The sequence below is a fragment of the Apis dorsata genome, unplaced genomic scaffold (genome assembly GCF_000469605.1).
Source record: "Apis dorsata unplaced genomic scaffold, Apis dorsata 1.3 scaffold_730, whole genome shotgun sequence".
NCBI classification, from domain to species: Eukaryota; Metazoa; Arthropoda; class Insecta; order Hymenoptera; family Apidae; genus Apis; species Apis dorsata.
This window is the reverse complement of record NW_006263895.1, coordinates 24,433-36,621: the sequence shown is the minus strand read 5'-3', so window position 1 is coordinate 36,621 and position 12,189 is coordinate 24,433. Positions and strand designations below refer to the sequence as shown.

The following is a 12,189-nucleotide window of genomic DNA, read 5'->3' as shown; positions in this document are numbered from 1 at the left end:
AATTTTTTTATTTATAAATCATTATTATTTTATTAAAAAATTTTTTTAATTTTAATATTAAAAGATATAATATTTATAAATAATTTTTATTTATAAGAATTATATTTTCTTTTTTTCAAAAGAATGTATAATAATTTTCGTTTTTTTTTCTATTAAAAATTATTAAACGTAAAATAATATTTATTTATAATATTAATATTTTAATAATTTTTATTTGTAATTTAATTAAAATATTCAAAATGTTAAAAAATGACATACATTTATAATTTTAAAAACTAACATTGCTAAATTTTTATAAACAGTGAACATATCGACCAATGCGATGCATTCTCGCTATAATTAAATCGATATTTACTCGATTATTCGACGAGCTATCACCTTCTTTGTGAGTGAAGTCTTTTCGTCTAACAAATTATTTTGATTCACTAAATACTATCATTGAAAAAAATAATTTTTCTGAAATGAGAAGAGAGAAAGAAATTATTTCATTATTGTTGTTATTTCTTATAAATCTTGTACGTAGTGATATGTTTTGTAGTCTTGTAAATCGAGAGGATCCTTGTATTAATTTGTGCGAAAAAACACCATTATCTTTTACAAATGTATGTGTTATCTTAGCATGTTTTTAATTTATACATTACAAACATATTAATGATGATGATGATATTTATTAATTATAGAGTAAATATGTTAAATCATGCTGTCAACGAGGTTGTAGATTCTTTAATTTAGTGGATTTACATTATGGATTAGAACCAAACAATTTAAATGGTACAAGGGATGCTTGTGAAGCTTGTATGTAAAACATGTAATGATTATAATAGCATTTAAGTAAAAATTAAATTTAAAATGTTTTAATTATTGAACAAATTTATATTATAAAGTTGATAATTTATATAATTTTTTATTATAATTAATAAAATTATTTATTTTATATTTTAAATATAACATAATTTAAAGATATTTTTTGTAATAATTATTAAATAATTTTTTAAAGAATTTAGAATTGCTATATATATATATATTGCTATATATATAATAAATTTCTAAACAAAATATTTCTTTATTTTGTTATAGCATGTACAGAAGCATATATTGCTCCACAAGATCGATATGCATGTAGTACTGGTTGTGATTTTATGGCTAAACAACGTGTTTCAAATTTATTGTCACTCTTTTCTGTTGCTGTCTATATAGAAGAAGGTGTAGATTCTAACTTAGTTATAATGTCACCTGATATACCTGAAAATGATATTTTAAGTGATCCAGGTTTGCGAAAGGAACTTCTTCCAAGGTGGTGGGATTTTAATGGATTTAAATTACCACAAACATATATTAAAACTGTTCCATTAGATGCTGGGGTAAGTTTTTGATTATATATGATGGAATATAAATTTAAAAAATTTGATAAAAATTTAGTTATTTAAAAATAATTTTTGATATATAAAAATTTTGATTTAATTTTTTTAAATTTTTAAATGAATTTTATTTTAATTGCAAAGTATTCATAAAATTTCATAAAATATATTTATTATTTAAATTATATATTATATAAATCTGATTGATTGCAATATTATGAAAATATAGACAATGGATTATGGAGTACCATCAGACTACTCTGGAGAAAATGACCAATCAGCTTCAATACCTGGATCTGATTGGCTTCAATGTGCTTCAAAACATATTGGATTACCACATTGGCTTTTAGCTTCTGCTATTGCAGCAGCAGCATTGTCTGCATTTTGGTTATGTTTGTATCCAGAAAAACTTACTGATCCTTATAAAGAAATATTAATTGAAAAGTCTGATATTTCTCCAACAGTTGCATTATATGTACCAGAAGCATCATTCCATAAACAGCCTCCTCCAAAATATTTTGATAATGTTAATTCAGCAGAAATTAATATGAAAGTCTAGCTAAATGTATATTAATTCTATCTAATTTTTTTAACAATTTTGAGAAATATTTAAATTTCTGTATATTAAAACAGTTTTTAATAAATTCTTTATATTATGTATAATAAGTCTTTATGGATTGCAATGATTAGCAACTGCACATTCAATTTTCAATAAAACTATTCATAAATGAAAAATAAAGTTCTAAGAATATATATCTAAAAATAAAATTTTAAAAATTAATTGAAATTTTGAAATAAAAACAAAAATCAAAATAAATAACAAAATATTTTCTGGAAAAAGTTTATGGTGATATGAAGAAATTATTTTGTACAGAATAACATTGTTTTTTTATAATAGAAAATAACAATTTTTATTTTTTTTTCAATAGATAGAATAATTGAAATCAATACTGAAATAAAATTTGCAAAATAAAAAAATGATGCACATGTATAAGACTGCAAATTATGTACTTTATTAGTAAAAATTAAAAGCTTTTGCATTTATTATATATTAATATATTTTTGTACATCATGTATGTACAAATGTAAAACAAAATTTATTTAAAATTATGATTTAATTGTTTTAGTTTTATTTTATTATTCTTACATTGGTTAAATATTTTAAATTTTATTTTTAATTCAAAAAATATTTTTGTTCAAAAATATTTGTATATTTAATATATACATATAATTTTTTACATAATTTATGTTTAATATTATATTAAAATGAAATTTTCTAATATAAAAATAATAAAAATTGAAGTAAAAAAGAATATATTTGTAAAAATTATAGTTAGAAATTTATTTTGACATTTCTTAATTTTTATTTTATATAAAATATTTCAATTATGGAAATAAATATAGTATATATATAGTTGAAAAAATTTTGAAACTGATATATATTGTTTTAATATTATATCATATAATAAATATATAATTACTATTTATATAATTTCAAATTTTTTGGGACATAATATATTTTAGTTGCATTATATAGAAACAAATATAATTATATAATATGTAGAAACAAATTTACTTTTTTAGAAACAAATTTTCTTACAATAAATAAATTATTTTATGATTATAATTATATAACCAATGTAAGATATAAATTATAAATGATTTAAGGTAAGATATAATAGGATATTACAAAATATTAAACATACCTCACAATTTAATTTTAACATAAAAAGTTAAATGAAATGGTTATATGGATAATTTATGTTATATAATATGATATTAATTTCATATTGTTATAATGTTAAAATTATAAAATATATCATAGTTTAATCAAAATAGATATCAACATATTAATGTAAATATATCCAATGTTAGAATGGTATGTATGTTATTGTTATAAATTTTTGATAATAACAAATTTCACCTATTCTGTATATCATGAGAAGAATTCATTTGCATTAAAATTTTGTTTCACAAACTTTCAGTCATATTCCTTTAATATTAAATTGTAGATTTTCATTGTTTTATACATATTAAAGGAATTGTTGTTACAAATATTATAATAGAAAATAGAGATATTTCTTTTAATTATATAAAATATAATATGCTGTAAATATTAATATAATTAATGTATAAGAAAGTATATTTCAAACCAAAGTATTCTGTATGTTCCTTTTATAGGATAGTACTAATTTATTGTATTATTAATATTTGTTATCTCATTATATATTGTAAAAATAAAAAAAATAATATGAAGATAAATATTTATGTATTATATTTATTTATTGTATTTTATATATACTATTTTATTTAATCAAAACGATTTTTAGAATTTTTACTATGAATTTATCTTCAACATGTAACAAGTGAAAAAATTAGCACCTTTTAAAATATTGGTTACAGTCATTATGTAAGTATTTATATAATATTATATTAAGAAGGAAAGGTTTATATTAATGGTAAATTATTTAAACTATTTAATTCAAAAATATTTGTACAAAAAACAAATAACAGTTCTCAGCTTTTTATTTTTTATGTTATTTTTTAAATTTTCTTTACAATAAAGAATTATTTTTTTAATTCAAGATAACTACAATATATACAGTATGAAAAACTATCTCGAATCAAAAAAATACTCAATTTTTAAATATAAAAAAATCAATCTGTACAGTATAATTAATAATTCTAACCTTAAGTTTCTAAAGCATTTACAGCCAATAAAGTTTTGGATCATCTCGTCGCACTTGTAATTTTAATACATGCCTATATATTTTTAATGCTGGACCTAAAAGTAAATCAAGTCCACTTAATACATCAGACCGTTTCATTAATAATAAAGAATGACCATCAATGTCCTGAAACATATATGTAGAATATTTAATAGATATCAAAAAATAGGATTTTCAGAAATAAAAAAAAATACCTGCTGTCTGAACACTTCTGCTTCTTTTGGAAAAAGTCTTGCAAAATATTGATATACTTGCTCAGATGTCCAATCCGAAGCATCAGGTATATTTGGATCAATTCCATCTCTTGGACCATCATCTTCCATTTGATCAGAAGATCCTCTAGCAGGGGAAACTTGAGGACTTAACACTGGAGGTAAAACAGGAGGATTTGATGGTGTATCAGGTCTATTAGTGACCAAATGAATATTTTGATTTATATTTGTTTTATATTGCTTTTGAATACAATCATTACATTGCCATTTTGAATTTGATTTAGGAATTATTATACGTGGTGTATGGCAATAATAATGATAAGCTTCATCACAAGTAAAACATGTTGCAAGTGGTCCCTGTAAAATTAATTTAAATTACAATATGAAAAAGAATAAACTAATATATTTTTTATATATTTTCCACTTACAGCATCTGAAGTTTCACAACATATTGTACAACTTTTACAACGTTCACATTGCCAATTACTACCTGCTTTTTGAATCATTTCTTCTGGACTATAAATACAACTTGGATGTGCTGTAAATAAATGATTATATAATATTAATATATTAAAATAAAAAAATAAAATAAAATTTATAATTATATAATATAAAATAAAAATTTTATATATAAATTTTAAATATAAAAATACCTCGTACAGTACAATCACGACAAGCAACTAAGTTTTCTTGTTTTTCTTTGGCACAAAGACTACATTGTCTGCAAGGTCCATCTTTAATAGTTGTTTTAGAAGAATCTTGTGATTCTTGAGATATAGTAGATTTATTTTGTGAACCTGGTTGTCTTCCACGTTTTCTTTTCACAAGATTATTATCAGAAGGATCAAACACTTTTTTTGCTCTCTGAAATATAGTTTTTTTATTTTTTTAGATATATACAAATTAATCTGAAAATTATAAGTAAACCATAAAAAAAGCACACACCTTTCTGCGAGCACTACGAAAACCTCCAACATTAGTATTGGATGGTGTAGGTGAAGGATTAGTAGAACTTCTTCCTGCATCCTCGTCTTCTCGTTCTTCACTAAGATGTCCAGTTTCTTCTCTTTTTTCTTTTTGCGAATTTATTTCTTCTTTATTATCTTTTCGATAATCTTCAAATTTGATCTCTATGTCCATAGGATCGTCTGTTCGAACAAGTAGGCGCTGTTTACGCTCAGCTTTTGACGACCTTTTAAGGTTATGAGTCTGATTATCTGTATTTTTGAATTCTTCTTTCACATCCTCGATAGAAGTTTGTGATGGTTCCTGTGATTCTTGTTCTTTTATAGAATCGTGTTCTACTGATGATTCGGTATTTTCGTTTCTTCCCACGATTATCTCGTAACATTCTTCTTTTCTGATCTGAGGATCAGATTTGGGGCTTGCCTGATGTGAAGATCTGGGTGTATTTGACCTAGAGTCCGTAATTGTCAAGTTTTCTGTTTCATCAAAATCATAAAGACCACCTGTGGTCGAGGAAACAGTTTGTAATTCTTTACGTCGCGCGTTTCCATTCTCGAGGGTAAAAGATTCTCGATGTGTTGGCTCAGCGGTGGTTGTCATGTCAGACGTCGCCACCAGCGAGTAATTGCCATTAGCCAAACGCGTTAAATTACCACTGGCTACTTCTTTTCCGAGAAAATCTTCTACCATACGTCTAGAAGTAGGATTTGAAACACCATCAAGTAGCTGTTCAATTAGCCTATAAGCTGGTACACCTTGATCAAGATAATCTGGTTCTTCAACAACAAGTTCAGCTACTGCACCTGCTACCATCCCAGAATTTAATTTCTCCTTCACAAAACCCTCTGGTCGATTTTTATAAAGTTGTAATCGTGACCATTTTGAAGCATTTCGGTAACTAGTGTTACCCTTATAGTCAACTTGTATAACTTTTTCCGCTTCGATTAACCGATGAAGATCAGCAATAGTATCTCGTGCATCCACGGAAAATTTCCGTAGTAAATAATTGCAGATACGATCAGCATCGGGTCGAGCTTTACGTCGACGTAACTGATCTATTGCCTCCAGGATTTGCTCCTCGTGGAGAATTTGTGTTTCCACCCGGTGTTGCTGCATTATTATGCGACAATAAAACCTTCTATAGCACAATAAAATATCTGACGACTTACGTTTATATGATAATTACAAACAAACTGATATAAATTATTTTCACAATGTTTCTTGCACGTTTTTACGGTGCTGAATACATTCACGCTTGATGTCATAACGGCCGGCAAAAATTTTATATATTGCGCGTGTACATTCGCTTCTATTTTATCATTTAGTTGATTTTCATGTAATTTTTTTTTTCCTTTTTCTTTCCTTATTTTTGTAACGTGTAATGTGTAAACAAAAATCTTGTGATACTTATTTCAACTTATCATTGCGTAAATATTAAAAGTTCTTGATTATTATTAGAAAGAATAAGTAGATAAAATGTTGATAATTCTTATAATAGAAACAGTCCATACCGCTTCATATCAAGCGCAGAACTGTTCTTACGCATATAAACAAGTCAAGTAATATGTTATAATAAAAGCACATATCTCAATGTTTCAATATATATGTTTGTCTAGCTTTTTAATTCTACGAACTTAGCTTGGATGAAAAAATAACACAACTGAAGAAACTCATTAACGTGATGCAATATTATCGATTGCACGGATCGACAAAGTCAATAATGTACAAAATCTATGGCGCATTCGGAACGCGCGAAATGTCTACTAAATGTTTAGCATTAATCACTGAGTAAAGCGATTAAACGCAGCTCAGAATGGAGCACGCGAATGATCACTTTTTATCGTTTTATCCGCTACCGAAAAAGAATTTCGAATTGTATACTGTAACTGTGCTGATCCATTGTTGGACTAAAGCCGAGAGGTGTACACGTCGAGAAGCAATCTAACAAAGTCAGGTCGTCCGCCGCTACTGGATCGAACATCGAACTGCAGCGCGACGCATTTCACACCCTTTGTACGCACTTTTTACGATGTTAAGATATTCTAGTATCCACATAGGTAACTTCCTTCCGGTAATCGTCGTGAATCACGATTTAAAATTCGAACAAATCGTTAGCGAGGTATCGCAATACCGAACAAAGAGAACGGTTTTCGTATTGGTTGGAAACTGCTTGTTCTTCCTCTTTTGTTTCGCTCGTGAAAATGCACCGATCCATATACCCATAAATAATATTTTTCTTCACAAAGACAAAATGGGATAACTGGGAAATAATTACACTATATACGTGCCAAGTGACCGTCGAATGTCTTCGCCACGCGCCAATCGTCGAACAACGAATACCTCTCCTCTTTCTGATCTCTCTCTCTCTCGTTAAGTTTTCCACAGTGTTGGATCTCTCTGTAAACGCGCTTCGCGACAGGCCACTTCGATACACGCGACCAACGACAACGATTTCACGAGTCCATAGTCCTTATGAATGTGCATGCCACACATACGTATCGAACTTAAATGTATGTTACGTGCGTATACGTACCACGCGGGATATATCGCTGCCGGTTGCGATTCCCGTATACCTTCATATGCATTGACACTGTGCACAGACTGTTCGCAGAATATTTCATAGTTCTATCATCTTTATTATATACGATGACACATATGATAATTCTAAGAATGTCGATAAGCCTGGACAATTGTGTCACACAATAGCTATCGTAACACACCACGAACCTGCAAGACGCGGTCTTTTCCCGAGGTAGCCTCGGTGCGCGCCAGCCTCTTTTCTTACTCCCGGTTCGACCGGCCAAAAATCCTCACAAATTCACACTTTCAAAAACAGTAAAGCACAATTACAAATTGTTTTTAGTTAATATATACACTTTTATCTTTTCAAACGTTTTTCTGATATTTTCGCGAACATCGCATACTCCAATGTAGCGCAACGCGTGAGACGCGCTCTTTTTCTAGAGGCGGCCTCTCGTGCGCGCCGCGCTGGCTCTGCTTGTACAGAACGCCCAAAAAGATCGAACTCACAGAAACTGTGACGCACTTCACCTCACTGATACTGTCACTTCTAACAATTCTTAAAGAATTGTTTGCATTACCGATTAACTTTCTTCGCAACTGCTTCTAAAAGTTATTTCTACAAAACCGAGGAGCGTCAAGCCGGGTGCGGCTACACGCGAGTGTGGACGAACCGCCGCTGGAGTACGGAACACGCGGAGCGCACTTTTTGCGGGGACGGGTCCGTGCAGGTGCGGCAATATCTTTGTTAGTACCCTATGGAAACCGGCTTCTGCGCATCGCTTTTGCCGACATCATTTCTTCTTATATTTTTTTTTCTTTTTCAATTAGTTATCACTGTTCATCTGCATTGTTTTAACAACATTTTATTTAAATAAATTAATAGAATGCATTATTTCGTAAACTATAAGTAATTTTTGCACAAAAAATTAAAAAATTTTATTTTTAATTGTTAATTTTTTTTTACACATTTTATTATGTATTCATTATAATAGGATATGTTTATCAAATTTAACAATAATTTCATGTAAATATGCATTTAAAATAGATATAATTTTTATAAATTGAAATTAAAATAAAAGTTATTTTCTAACAATATTTTTTTTATGATTTATATATGATACGTTACTGCATCTTTGATTTTAGAAACGACCGTGACGTATCGGCCATTCCCGAGCGCTGCTGTCTTCGTTCCCGGCCGAGTAGCTCTCTTTTGAGCCTGTTTTCAGATCGACGGATCTGACGCAACAGATCATAAGCAAATCTTAAGATGCATTGCACGTGGCACATTTAAATATTCTTATTTCTATAATATGATATTAGTAATTCACAGCTTTGAGATATGTAAAATCATGCTTTATAAAAGTATTAAACTACAAAGCAATTAAGAAACAAAAAAGTCTACAATTTTTAATTATGAAAATATGAATATTTAATAATAATTAAAATATTTTGTTCTCAATATTTTTATTTAAGAAAATATTGATTATAATTTTTTATATTAAAATAATAACTAATATATTAAAATAATAACTTGTAAAATAATGAACAAAAAAAAAAGAAAATAATTACTACATATTATTTATTTTCCAAATATTTTATTGCAAAACATAAATGTAAAAAGTTCACATATTGTAATAAATGTTACGAACGTTTAAAAACACAAGTATTAATTATAACAGAACTTTTTATAAATTAAACGTAACTGTTTTCTTTGTCCATTATATTTGAATTACTATAGCGCCGAAGTTTCGAAATCTGTTAAAAAATAAGTTATGATTAAATTATTATTTTCAAATAATTTATTATTAAAATATAATTTTATATATACCAAATTTATCGGTTTTACTTTCTGAACAATTTTATTATTATCTCTTAATGGACTTCGTTGTATATTATTTCCGTTATTTTTAAAAGAAATTGGCGAATTTTTTTGCGAATTTGATTGTTTATATATTGAACGTTTCGGAGATTCATATAAACGTTCATATTGATTAACTTCAAACGAAGAATTTAAACTTTTGTTTATAGGTGGAGTCTGTATTTTTGGAATACCAGATTCTGTTGTTCGGCGTTTAGGTGTTGTTTTCTTTGGAGATGGTAATTTAGTATTTCTAGAAGATAAATTACTTTTCTTTGTTATATATTGTTATTATATTGTTATAATATTTTTAGATATTATAAAGTTAAATTTACCTTTGTAAATTATTACTCATTCCATTGCAATTACTAATATTTATGCGTGTAGTTACAGGTGAAATATCACAGGAAAAGTTACGTTTTTTAGGACTATTAATTATTTGTGATTGTGCTTTTTGTATTTTAGAATTTTGAGCATCTGGAGTTGACGAAGCAACTGGTTTCGCAGATCGTGATTTTTTTGCTAAAAGTTCATTATTTGTGGAATTAGGAGTACTACTAATTATTTTATGAGACTGAGGTGGTGTTGTAGTTCCAATAGATGAAGTTAATTTTTTATTAATAGTTTCTGAAAAAAAAAATACATATTGAAGAGAAAATATAAATCTTATATTTCTTTTTTAATTTATTTAGCTATACCTCTTTTTTGCATATTTCCTATAGGAAGAATAGCTTTCATTGGACCCTTTTTGTTTATGATATTAGTATTAACTTTTTTCTTAAATTTATTTCTAACAGTACTTATTGTAGAAGATTTTTCTCTCTGTAAATCTAATTAATAATTATGGTTATCACCATATTAATTATTTATAAATAACTAGTATATCATTATTAGTAAATCAATTATTCTTAACATTATTTTAATATAAAAATAAATAATTACCTTTTTGTAATATGTTTTTATCATTATTTGTAATAATCTCTTTATTTGATTCTGGTTTTGTAAAACTAGGATCACTAGAAAATCGTTTTGTTATTTCTTTTAATTGAGATGTACTTTTACTATTAAACATTGATAAATTAGATTCATTTTTAAATGGCGGTGTTTGAGATACAGATACACTTCTCCTAATAAAATTTTTATTATTTGATATCTTCTGTAACAAATATTAGTAATTATTTTACAAGAAATTTATTAGAATTTTACAAATTTTTTTAAAATTTTCAATTTTATATATACCTTTGATTCTAAACTTAAACTTAATCTGTTAGTAGAATTTGAGTATAATGATCGAGATTCATTTTCAAATTTTAATTTTGATTTCTTTGGAGTTTGTTGAATTTCTATATAAGCATTGTTACTTTTTGTATTCTTATCAACATTACAATTATTAGATGTAAAATTTAATACTTTTCCTAAATTTTTAAGTACATTCAAAGTTGGATGTTCATCAGTCTGTTCACATAATAACTTTCCTATATTTGCAAGAAGTTCAATTACCATCTTTTCATTTATTAAATTATTTTCTTGTTTGTAAGAATTTTCATTATTATGGGAAATAATTTCATTTTCATCTTTTTCTTTCTTTATCTTTTCAATATATATTTCTGTTTCTGGAGTTTCACATTTTGATTTATAATTTACATTATTTAAATATTTTTGATTGTCAATACATTTACTTGCATTAGAGCTTGTTTTTTCAAAAAATTCTGGTTCCTTAATATTTTCTATAGAATTACTAATTAAATTATTTTCTTGACTGTGTTCCATACTATGTTCTGCTACATTTTTTATCATATTCAAATTATTATTTGATTTTTCTGGACTTTTTGCTAAATTATTAGTTGCATTAAGATAAGTAGTCAATAATTCAGTATTATTCTCACAATTAATGCCTAAAGCTTTCTCCAAATTTTTCACTAATTTATTTGCTTCTACATTATTTTCTGTTTCAATTAATTTTTTAAGTTCTAATAAAAGCGTTACTGCAGTAAAACGTTTTTCTACTAATATTGGTTCAACAAGTTCCATTTCTAAATCTTTTACTTTCACATTATCGCTAAATTCATTTTTTTTATTTTTATTTGAATCATTACATTTATTCTCTGTAATTTCTACATTTTTTGATTTTGTATCTGTTCCCTCAGGAGATGTAGGCAATTCGATCAAATTTTCAACAGAAGTTTCATCATCAAAGGCTGGTAACAACTCTAATGTCCATAAAGAATTGTTTGTAATGAAATCATCCATACTTGCTAGATAGTAAAACAAATTATTATTTAAAATTGTTATTTCATATATATATTTAAACTGTGTATAAGTTAAATATTAATATTAATCATTAAAAAATTTTAATATACTTAATTATTATATTTTTCTATTTTATATTTTATATCATTTAATCTCACACTAATTATTAATAATTATTACACTAATTTCAGTTTTTTATATTTTTATAATTAAATTTTTATAAAATTTTTATATTCAAATCAATAATTTATTATATTATTAATAAGATTTAAATTTTTGATAAAACAATATTA

At 26.2% G+C, this 12,189-nt stretch overlaps 3 protein-coding genes across 4 annotated transcripts in view; 1 reads left to right on the top strand and 2 right to left on the bottom strand.

The window, feature by feature from the left end:
- The first annotated feature begins 344 nt into the window (after positions 1-344).
- Positions 345-2,684, top strand: LOC102670689 (transmembrane protein 59-like). The gene is made up of 4 exons (XM_006622582.2): positions 345-602; positions 681-795; positions 1,078-1,361; positions 1,588-2,684. The coding sequence occupies exons 1-4, from the start codon at positions 462-464 to the stop codon at positions 1,915-1,917; spliced, it is 870 nt and encodes a 289-aa protein (XP_006622645.1). The 5' UTR covers positions 345-461; the 3' UTR covers positions 1,918-2,684.
- A 1,165-nt stretch (positions 2,685-3,849) lies between these two features.
- On the bottom strand, positions 3,850-8,477 carry LOC102681918. Of its 2 annotated transcripts, none has more exons than XM_006622580.1 (5): positions 5,245-8,477; positions 4,953-5,163; positions 4,728-4,837; positions 4,282-4,656; positions 3,850-4,213 (listed from the first exon to the last, which is right to left on the bottom strand). In XM_006622580.1, the coding sequence occupies exons 1-5, from the start codon at positions 6,379-6,381 to the stop codon at positions 4,067-4,069; spliced, it is 1,980 nt and encodes a 659-aa protein (XP_006622643.1). In that variant the 5' UTR covers positions 6,382-8,477; the 3' UTR covers positions 3,850-4,066. The 2 variants fall into 2 exon arrangements, with proteins under 2 accessions (XP_006622643.1, XP_006622644.1); XM_006622581.2 differs by having other exon boundaries at positions 3,857-4,143.
- An 889-nt stretch (positions 8,478-9,366) lies between these two features.
- LOC102681701 (putative uncharacterized protein DDB_G0282133) overlaps positions 9,367-12,189 on the bottom strand; it is a 5,086-nt gene continuing 2,263 nt past the window's right edge. Inside the window, exons 2-7 of the mRNA XM_031513744.1 lie at positions 10,886-11,956; positions 10,589-10,802; positions 10,345-10,476; positions 9,982-10,273; positions 9,617-9,899; positions 9,367-9,543 (exon numbers count right to left, since the gene is read on the bottom strand). Of these exons, the coding sequence (XP_031369604.1) occupies positions 9,481-9,543; positions 9,617-9,899; positions 9,982-10,273; positions 10,345-10,476; positions 10,589-10,802; positions 10,886-11,956 (2,055 nt within the window). The 3' untranslated portion in view covers positions 9,367-9,480. The remainder of the gene's footprint in view (positions 9,544-9,616; positions 9,900-9,981; positions 10,274-10,344; positions 10,477-10,588; positions 10,803-10,885; positions 11,957-12,189) is intronic.